This window comes from Dendropsophus ebraccatus, chromosome 1 (genome assembly GCF_027789765.1).
Source record: "Dendropsophus ebraccatus isolate aDenEbr1 chromosome 1, aDenEbr1.pat, whole genome shotgun sequence".
NCBI classification, from domain to species: Eukaryota; Metazoa; Chordata; class Amphibia; order Anura; family Hylidae; genus Dendropsophus; species Dendropsophus ebraccatus.
This window is the reverse complement of record NC_091454.1, coordinates 167,715,319-167,726,343: the sequence shown is the minus strand read 5'-3', so window position 1 is coordinate 167,726,343 and position 11,025 is coordinate 167,715,319. Positions and strand designations below refer to the sequence as shown.

Below are 11,025 nucleotides of genomic sequence, written 5' to 3'. Positions count from 1 at the left end.
TGGCACCAAGGAAGAACGTAACAGACATACCTTCATCCTCAGCGCCCCCGGAGCTATAGGGGGCTATTAGCATCTATAACATCTTAAATCAAATTTCCACCTTAATTAAAGGAGAAGTCCATCGAAAATTTTTATTAAAGTATTGTATTGCCCCCCAAAAGTTATTCAAATCACCAATATACACTTATTATGGAAAATGCTTATAAAGTGTCCCTCCAGTGTCCTGTGGCCCTCAGTGTCCCCCTGCCATCATCCTCTCCAGCAGCCACAGCCCGCACAGCTCTGGGAGTCGGGTCGTGACATCACCATTTTATCCAGGAAGTGAAGCTTCGATGCAGTAGTAAGTGCAGGGAAAAAGCACTTTATAAGCACTTCCCGTAATAAGTGTATATTAGTGATTTGTATAACTTTCTGAGGGGCAATACAATACATAAAGATTTTCGACGGACTTTTCCTTTAAAGGCCAAAAACATATATAGTACATGGCATTATATAAAAAAAAAAATAAGAAGCATAAAACACAGGTTATAAACAATAGGAAGAGAATATAGCAATAGTTTATTATTTGTTTTCAGCAACGGTCTTCTTATAAAGTGCAAGTAAAGGCACTGAGCTTATTAAAGGTCTGTTCCAGGAAAGACATTGCTGGTCTAGGAAGAGGTTTGGATTTAATAACCATAGAACATTAATATATGGTTGGATACACATTTGCTTTATAAACAACAGAGCAATGCCTTGGCCTCTTTTCCCCTGCCTATTAGGTCCCAGGGGTTGAGCCTCCACAAATCAGATGTTGACTGTCTATCCTAGGGCTAGGCCATCAATGTTATTTCCCAGAAACCATAAAATAAATGACAAACAATTGTTTTTCTCCGATTGGCTAAAACAGAATGGTTGGCAGATTTTTAAAAAATGCTTTCAGTAAGTAAAAATGAATTGTTAATACTAGCAAAGTATATAAGTGTCCACAATTAGTTTATTGAAGATCCTGCAGGCTTTATGATTCTCCTGTGGAGCGATTTAAATATTAGGGAAATGTTAAGCAAAAATTTTTTTTTGCTAAAGTCCATAATAAAGAAAACATCTACACAATTTTCAGTGCATAAAAAAAATAAAAATTGTTCACTTCCCTCAAGTCTTTTAGGTAAACAGAGGTAGGTGCAAAGGGTGGCAAAAAGAACCCTCAAAAACATTGTAAGGGATTGTTCTCAGCCCAAAAACCTCAGTCCTGCCATACCAGAGAATCCCAACAAAATGAAAAGCACTTTGGGTAGGCGCCATTTGTTGGAGTTTAGTTCATGGGGTAGAATTTCTAGGAATGTTATATAGACAAAAGTCCCGGCAGCTAAACCTTCAAGAACAGCCTGAACAAGACTGCTTCCATTGGCCTCTGTCTGCATTACCCCAATCCCTATACCAATGCCAATAGGAGACATGAGGGCAAACATGACAATGGAAAGCACAAACCACTTGGTCTTCACATTGCTCTGCATCAAGAGCAGCGATAGGCTCACAGCAATGATACTTTTATGGATGAGAATAGCAACGGCTATCTGTAGGACCTCCGTCTGTGCACTCTGTAGCCCAATGGCGATCCCTTCAAAGATGGAGTGCAGAGAAAGGGAAAGGATAAGTATGAAGGAACGGAAGGAGGAGTGAGCATTGAAGTCTATGTGGAAATGATGCCTTGCTTGTTCTACATCATGATGGTGGTTATTGTGCGAGTGGCCGTGGAAATGGTCCTGAGGTGTGGGAGAGTTTGAAGTTCCTGATAATAGCGGGGTGTTCTCTTCACTTATCCCAACACTGCACTCCAGGACAATGCGCTCTACAATCAGGACCAGGAGAACGCCAACACCAAGGATGAATTCTGGCAGCGGGAAATCAGTCTAAAGATAGAAATAAGACATGTAAGACAAGTAAAGCAGCATGTTCTCATTATATTATATTATATTATATTATATTATATATATATATATATATATATATATATATATATATATATATATATATATATATATATTTTTTTTTTTTTTTTAAACCTTCATTAAACACCACAATCCTTACAAATAGAGATGAGCAAAGCTACAGTAGTAACAAAGCGAAGCGCTTTGTTACACTTGGCCGCCAGCTTCCCAGCTGCTGCTTTTTAACTCTGCTAGGGGTGCCAGAAAAAAATTGATTCAGTTCTGGGATAAATTTCACAGCACTGCATCCAGCTTTTCCACGCACCCGGAGCAGAGTTCAAAAGGAACAGCCTGAAAGCAGACAGCCAACCGTAACAAATCGCTTCGCTTCTTACTACTGTAGCTTTGCATCACTCCTTACAAACATTACTTACATTTGAAGCAAATACTGGCAGATGGACAAGATGGACATGGGATTAAATGGGCCATCCAGGATTTTAAAAAGCACAGCTACTTGAAAAAACAGCACCACCCCTGTCCTCAGGTTGTGTGTGGTATTACAATTCAGCTCCATTTATTTCAACGGCACTGAGCTGATAAACCAACACCCAAACGGAGGACAAGATAGGTAAACATGGCTACTTTTTTCAGAAACAGCACCTAAGCCTGGACAAACCCTTTAAACAGCAATTTCATTAAGGGCGTACCCCTCTTGGAGTGTTATGGCATACTGCTAGGGATCCCCGAGACCGTTGGTATTTATCCATCACAGATACACTAACCTTGCAATATGCCAGTACAGTGGTACCTTGGTTTAGGAGTAACTTGGTTTAAGAGCGTTTTGTTTTAAGAGCTCACAGTTTTTTAAAATTGTAACTTGGTTTAAGAGCATTGCTTTGGTTTAAGAGCTCCCTGTACTGGGTGGGAGGGTGAGTGGAGGAGGGGCATGATCTGCATAGCGGCCTCTACAGCTCTGTACTCTGACCCAGGAAGTCTCACTCACCTTCCATATCATAGCTACAGATGAGCAAGCTCAGTTCGACTGAATTTCAGATTTCATAGTTTAAAGCATCTCTATATTACGGGGGTAGTGTATTTGGTTTAATTTAGGGCTCTACATGTCAGTATCATTATCTTTTCAATATCTCAAAGTCAATTTTTTTTTTTTTTTTTTTTTTTTTTACACTCAATATTCACCATTACAGGGTCTATGCCGGAGGCGCATGCACGAGGTATATATTTGTGCTTGAGGAAAACACCTATGTCATATACACTCTCACAATGGTGCCTCTATAGCACTTGTATATCTGTATAGCACTTTTTTTTCAGAGTTTTATTCTACAGACATGCACAAGGTATATATTTGTGCCTCAGGAAAACACCTATGTCATATACACTCTCGCAAGGATGCCAGTATAGTACTTGGATATCTGTATAGCACGTTTTTGTTCTGTGCACCCTTTGCTCTCCTATGCCTAATCTATCTACCTTTCGCCCTCTCTATTTTTCTCTCTCAATGACTATATGTTTCTGCTCTCCGCTTTCCTTATAATCTTTTTGTCTTTGCTTTTGTAGAATATCTTCTCAGTGCAGCAGCAGCGTTTTGTCACTGACGAGCTCTGTGCACTGCTAACAGTCTCCTTCTTCTCTTTTTGCAGACTGCCTCAAGCGGTCATGTGACCGCTCCTCTTAAAGCTATACCGACGTCACACAGGGGGTGGGCTAGTGCAACATCCCTGCTGATTGGATGTGTTCCGGGCATCATACGAAAGCGCTTTTCCCGCCCAGAACACTTCCTGCTTTCTAAAATGGCGGCTGCCATTTTAGAAAGCAAGAAAAAGGAAAAATTTTGGAGCGGACTTCTAAAAATCCGCATCCGATCGGACTCGGGCTTTTTGGAAAATCCGACCCGGATCCCATACCGGCCGAACCGGTTCGCTCATCTGTAATTATAGCAGATCCACTCCAGGCTGGGGCTTACATCAGGGGACAGGACTGTGGAGGTAATCTCTTCATAGCTGTAATCCCTCTGCTCCCGGTCAAAGAGTGTTACATGTATGTACCCATATCTGCCCTGCTCATTCCTTCATGCTCCCTGCACTCTCTGTCCGTCCTTGTGTTTCCCATCCTTTCCATTACTGTACAGTAACTTATAATATCACATATTCTGCTTTTTCTGAATGTTTGTGTCATCTGTTTTACATCTGTGTTGTTATTTAGAATAATAAATAATTATTTTGGGGGGTGGAACCAATTGTCTACACATCAATGCCTATGAGGAATGTGCAAAGTGTGCATACATGTACTGTGCATGTATATAAAAAGTTAGAAAATCATCATTTTTCATCAGTTTTTTTGTAAAAACAAAAAACGGAAAAAAAAATAAATAAATCGGATGCATTTGTGTGCATCCGTTTTTCCATTGACTTCCATTATAAAAAAAAAAAAAAAGGATCAAAACAGATCAGTTCTTTTGTAACGTACACGTAAACGTAATCTACCTCATTTTTGTGTCCATTAAAGAAAAAAAAAAAAAAAAGGGATCCATTTTGATCCTTTTTTTTTTTTTTATAATGGAAGTTAATAGAAAAACGGATGCACACAAATGCATCTGTTTTTTTTTTCAAAAAAAAGGATGAAAATAACAGATCGCAAAAATGTAGTGTGAACCCACCCTAACATTGTTTGGGAATTCACCAAACCCACTCATCCATCATACTGAGTCTATGGGAGGCTCATGCACCTCCTCTCTCCGCGTGGAAGAATGTCTATTTTTCCACGCGAAGAGAGGAGGCGCGCGAGCATCCCATAGACTGTCAGTATGACACGGAGGCTGGTGAGATTTTGCAGTTTTACTCTGTGTGAACGGAGCCTAATGGTGGAAGGAGGTAAAGAAATTTCATTAACTAATGTTGTAAAGACAGACTGCTGGATTTTATACACCTGTAGCACTAGGCCTGAATGAACAATTTGAATTCAATGATTAAAGGGGTTGTCTAGCGAAAATCTTTTTCTTTCAAATCAACTAGTGTCAGAAAGTTATATAGATTTGTAATTTACTTCTATTTAAAAATCTGAAGTCTTCCCATACTTATTAGCTGCTGTATGTCCTGCTGGAAATGTTTTATTTTCAGCCTGACACAGTGCTCTCTGCTGACATCTCTGGCCGAGATAGGAACTGTCCAGAGCAGGAGAGGTTCTTTATGGGGATTCATATAAAACCGAGACAAAGTTCCTGTCTCGGCCAGAGATGCCAGCAGAGAGCACTGTGTCAGACTGAAAATAAAACAAAATTTCCTGCAGGACATACAGCAGATAATAAGTATGGGAAGACTTGAGATTTTTTTAATAGAAGTAAATTACAAATCTATATAACTTTCTGATATCAGTTGATTTAAAAGAAAAAGATTTTCGCTGGACAACCCCTTTAAGAGGTGAGGCCGAAACTTTGGTCGATATAGTTAGGGTATGTGCACACTGTGGAATTTCCGCCAGACGGCCTCCGTTTGAGGTTCCACTTATTCCATAGATCCAAAGAATTTACATGATAACCAGTGAGTCTCGAAGTTTCTGCGGGAATTCCGAAGTGTGCATGTACCCTCAGTGTTTGTGCGTGTTTTTCCTTTTTTACATTTATTTTAGAAAATTTCTGAGATCTATCTCTATAGCTATCTATTTTTTCTTTTTTAATACATGAGTAAGAGTAAAAGAAGTCTGTAAGACCATAAAATGAAATCCTGGGACCTTGTGCAATCTGTATACTGCCATACACCATCACACCTCCTCCCACAATAGTCCACATACTGTTATTTGCTGTTCCTGCATCGCCTCCTTCATGTCTTTTAGAAAGTCAGGAACAATATCCAGCAGACAGGCGGCCAGGAACACTCCTCCTGCTATGCAGCTGATGAAACTTATCCACATCTGCTGTGTTTCTGAAAAACAAACAGACGTTACAGAAATGAGAGATGAGAAAATTTACAGGAGAAACAAAGCTAATCAATTAGTAAGCTCAGCAGTGTAGAATGGAGTAGTGAGCCGTGCTTGTGTGCAACTTCTCCATTCATTCTCTATAGGAGTCATGGAAACATCCAAATGCTGTACTCCGTTGTATTCATGGCTCCCATACAGAATGAGTGAAGCTGCAGCATGCTCCATTCTAACAGAAGGCTCGGTACCCACTGACCTGGAAACCTGAATACACCGCAATGCTAAATTAAAGCGACTCTGTACCCACAATCTCACCCCCCACCCCCCCCAAACCACTTGTACCTTCGGATAGCTGCTTTTAATCCAAGATCTATCCTGGGGTCCGTTCGGCAGGTGATGCGGTTATTGTCCTAAAAAACAACTTTTAAACTTGCAGCCCGTGCCAAACGGGAGTATCTGTGCCCTAACTTTGCACCACCCCTCCGCCCCTCTTTCCCACCCTCTTCATCATTAGGAATGCCACTGGAACATTTTCAACATGCTGAACATTGCACAGGTGCTTAACGATCCAGCCCATGTTCAGTATTCACAAAGCTGACAAATAGGAGGCAATCTGCCTGGAGCATTCCTAATGAAGAGGAGGGTGTGGAGGAGGGACGGAGGGGTGGTGCAAAGTTAGGGCACAGGTAGTCCCGTTTGGCACGGGCTGCAAGTTTAAAAGTTGTTTTTTAGGACAATAACTGCATCACCTGTCGAACGGACTGCAGGACATATCTTGGATTAAAAGCATTTATCCGAAGGTACAAGCAGTTTGGGGGGGGGCAGATTGTGGGTACATAGTTGCTTTAAAGTGTATTGCAATCTGACTGCTCTATTACTTCATTAGGAAACAGCAGACTTGGTGGGGGAGGAAATGGTAAAGTTATGTGCTCCAGGACACTGCTTATTTAACTTTTAAAAGGAAACCCTGCACCTATTTAAAGGGATTATCTCAAGATAAAAGGTTATCCTTTGAATAGAATGACAGTCAAGCATGTGTGCGGTGGGGGGCAAGAGACCTCCGTTATCATCAGTGGGGGTCCCAGGGGTCAGGCCTCTACTAATCTATTGGGGATAATAACTTCTAATCTTTAAGCACTTTTAAAAATGATGTTGGTGCTGACCAAACCTATATGAGCTCTATCCATCACAACAAAATTCAGACAAAATCCACAGATTAATAAGTAACCAGAGATAAACTATGCAAACATGTCTTCTACGTACAGCGTCACAAACTTTATTGTGAAATAACAAACTAGACTTTTTCAGGCTACAGGACGCACACAGGTAGAATCACTGGTGGTCTGAGGCCGTGTAGGGTCGGGTTTCCTACCATGTTTATAGAAGCTTCTTTGCATACTTTTCCCCATGGAGCACTGCATGGCTTAAAAGACTCCACATAGGCCAAAGGAGTTTGGTAATACTGAGACACCATTATTCTGAGGTTTATTAGGAGCCCAGCATTCAGACCAGACAGATTAGAAGGTATCCAGTGCTACAAAAACATGGCCACTTTTGCCCCACTCTTGTCTCCAGTTCAGGTGCGGTTTGCAATTAAGCTCCATTTACTTCAACGGAACAGAGTTCCAAACCCCACCCAATCTGGAGACAAGAGAGGGGGAAAAGTGGCCATGTTTTTGTAGCACTGGATAACCCCTTTAAAGAGTATGTCACCTGAATAATTTTGACATGTCATCAGGCATGTCAAAAGATATTGATCGCAGTGGGTCTCACTGCCAAGACCCGCTCTAATCAGAAGACATAGCCACGGAGAGATCGCGGCAGCACCATCTACTCCCCCGGCCAGCTGCTCATTACGTCAAATAAAGTCTATGAGATAATATTGACAGAACGAGCGGCCGGCTGAGGAGTGGATCGGGCTGCTGTAATATTTCCCCAGCTATATCTTCTGATCAGAGATTGATTTTGATCAGTAACTTGTGATCTCACTTTGGCTAGTAGTATCAATCAGGGTCCAAACTCTGAGACTTGTACTGAGAGCAATGGGACCCAATGCCACACCTCTACAGCAACCCCTGCCTAGTTCCAAGTGGGGAAAAAAAATATATATACAGTGGTGCCTTGGATTACAAGCATAATTCGTTCCGGGACCGTGCTTGTAATCCAAATTCACTCTTATACCAAAGCAAATTTTACCATAAGAAATCATAGTAATGCAGACAATTGGTTCCACACCCCAAAATAATTTATTATTCTGAATAGCATGTAAAACAGATGAAACAAACATTCAGAAACAGCAGAATAAGTGATATTATAAGTTACTGTACAGCAATGGAGAGGATGGGAAGCACAAGGGCGGACAGAGACTGCAGGAAGTATGAAGGAATGAGCAGGACAGATGTGGGCACATACATGCAGCACTCTCTGTCCGGGGAGAGAGGGGTTACAGCTATGGAGAGATTACCTCCACAGTCCTGTCCCCTGATGTAAGCCCCAGCCTGAAGTGAATCTGCTATGATGTGGAAGGTGAGGGAGACTTCCTGGGTCAGAGTACAGTGCTGTAGACCTCACTATGCAGACTATGCCCCTCCTCCACTCGTGCTCCCACCCAGTACAGGGAGCTCTTAAACCAAAGCAATGCTCTTAAACCAAGTCATAATTTTTAAAAACTGTGAGCTCTTAAACCAAAACACTCTTAAACCAAGTTACTCTTAAACCAAGGTACCACTGTATATAGTGGGGGAACTTTAGGATCCTATTAGATGGGCTGATCGGCTAGATCAGCGCTCATTTACTGAGCCTATTACACCACTCGATAATCGTTTAGCAATGGCTGCACTTGCTTAATTAGTGATGGCTGAGCAGTCCTAGCCCTAAATTTTTAATACATTATCTCTCCACACTCCTGGTCGTGCCCCCTGCTTGCTTCCCGGCGGCTGCAGCTTCAGAGCGGCCTGTCTGAGCTTACTGGCGGTTCAGCCAATCACTGGCTGGGACTGCTGCGGCCAGTGATTGGCTAAGTGGCCTGTCAGCTCAGAGACTGATTTGAAGCTGCAGCCGCCGGGAAGCGAGCAGAGGGCAGGAGAAGTATAACCGTGTATTCAATCATTAGCTATCATGATAGCCAAGCATTGCTATTACACGTAGCCATGCACGGTTGGAGGCAAAAGATTTTAGGTCCAGACCTAAAGACACAATCAGCCGATGATCATTGCCTCTATTATATGGATCGATAATAATTGACCTGATCCAGCCAATTATCGCTCTGTGGAAGGGTGCGTGCACACTACGGAATGACGACGGGAAACCCATCACGCATTCTGCAGCTCACACCCGCCGGTGGATTCCGTCGTCCGTCCAAAGAATGAATATGTTCATTCTTTGGACAGAGGGCAGAGCCCACACGTGCATAGAATGGAGTCTATGACACAGGCAGAGACGCGCGCCTGCATCAGTCTGCCAGCCGGTGTGAGCTGCAGAATGCACAACGGGTTTTCCGTCATCATTCCGTAGTGTGCACGCACCCTAATAGGGCCCTTAGAGACTAAAGTCAAACCCTGGGATGAGAGGTATTAGATGCATACGGCCAGCCAAAGGTCATTTTATATGCACGGACGGCTGCACAATAACCTGCTGATCAACAAGGCCCTCACGTGGATCAATGAAACACTGCCCAGGACATGTGAACGATCACTGCATCATGTGTGCGGTACACTTTAAGTTCATCATTGTCGGCGACACATCAGATTTCCAGAAGGTGGTGCGCAGCTTATAACCAACTCTCTGCACAAAGCATCAGATCAGCTGACCAGCTGTTTGTGGCTCAGTGGCCGATTGCCGGCCGTTACACAGGACGATTACTGGGAATGAGCGTCACTAATAAGTCTATTCACACAATTAATATCCCATGTTAAAGGGCCTGCAGGTCCCAAATCATGGCCCCCTCCCAGATGATAGTGCATGACAAATCTCTAGGACTCCTGGAACTAGAAACGCAGATTTCCCAGATCAGGAGAAGAAGCCCAAATGACACCCTGTGTGCGCAGATCCCACATTTACAGGGCTGGGCTGACACACACTTCACTTCCATGACATTGATTCCCTCTGCTACAGTAATAATGACCAGCCTGATCCTGCAGAGAGAAGTCTCTAAATAACCAGTTCTGCAACCAAAAAGGGAACAGAATCTCTGTGGCCTGAGCCCTGCAGGCAGTCACACTGGTCACATGATGCGCTGTCCTGGGCCTGTCACGTGAGGCAGAGAGTCTTCAATCACGTGTACATATATGCCCGTACCTGAAGGATTAGTTTCTATGTATAAACCAAGAACATATGAGTATACTAATGTACAGACCAGCAGATAAGACTATGCAATGATCACACCGTGCAGTACCATCTAGGGACACACACTAGCAGACACCCCTACTGAGGCCAAGTGACTCACCTCTCCCAGTTTGGAAACACTTCATCCTGGACGGTACCAATCCAAAAAATAGGGTGAGCAGCAGCAGCCCAAACAGACAGCCCAGCTTCACTTGTAGTAAATACTCCATGCTGCCGCCTATTTATCCAGACCAAGGGAGCTCCCGAACCGGCGGGGAGGAACGTGGCTGCGCTTCCCACTCAGCAGCTCCGGTGTGTATATATGTATGTATGGCGGCAATGTGACGGGATATAGGCTAGGAGTATACACGTCCCCGGGCGGCTGTGACACATGCCGGAGATAACCGAGTCCCGATATCACTCTCCTCCGTAAGGGATTTACTAGACATTCCCATGTGACTGACCGGCAACTACCCGGACCCGCCCCTCGGCCTTGGCCTGAGTATGTGGTGTAGCATGTGGGCGGAGCCAGGTGGCATGGAAAGCCTAAGTGGGTGGGGCTTGGTCGCTGGAGGTGGAGCCTGGCGGGGAGGAGACGTTATAGAGCGGGGAGAGAGAGCCGTGCAGGGGAATCACGTGGTCTGCCAGGGCTCTAATCCCTCTATTATGTCAGGGTGCGGGCAATGAGGAGACCTGGCAGCTACCAGTGCTGTGTATGGTGTCCTACTACTCTCTCATCATTTACAGATGTGCAGAGAGTTATGCAGAGCCAGCAGGACAGGACCTGTGTTATTACACAGGGGTATAGAGAGGTACAGGACCTGTTATTACACAGGTATAGAGAGGTACAGGTCCTATTACACAG

General features: G+C 43.5%; 1 protein-coding gene across 1 annotated transcript; it reads right to left on the bottom strand.

Moving 5' to 3' along the window:
* Positions 1 to 538: 538 nt before the first annotated feature.
* Positions 539 to 10,738, bottom strand: LOC138779814 (zinc transporter ZIP1-like). The gene is made up of 3 exons (XM_069956635.1): positions 10,282 to 10,738; positions 5,712 to 5,842; positions 539 to 1,889 (listed from the first exon to the last, which is right to left on the bottom strand). Exons 1-3 carry the CDS (start codon positions 10,388 to 10,390, stop codon positions 1,209 to 1,211), a joined length of 921 nt encoding a protein of 306 aa, XP_069812736.1. The 5' UTR covers positions 10,391 to 10,738; the 3' UTR covers positions 539 to 1,208.
* Positions 10,739 to 11,025: the final 287 nt, after the last annotated feature.

Coding starts and splice junctions, on each gene's coding strand:
- LOC138779814 (XM_069956635.1), bottom strand. CDS start 10,390: ATGGAGTATTTACTACAAGTGAAGCTGGGCTGTCTGTTTGGGCTGCTG. Junction 5,843..10,281: donor GTGTTTCCAAACTGGGAGAG/GTGAGTCACTTG, acceptor TTTGTTTTTCAG/AAACACAGCAGATGTGGATA. Junction 1,890..5,711: donor TGCAGGAACAGCAAATAACA/GTATGTGGACTA, acceptor TTCTATCTTTAG/ACTGATTTCCCGCTGCCAGA.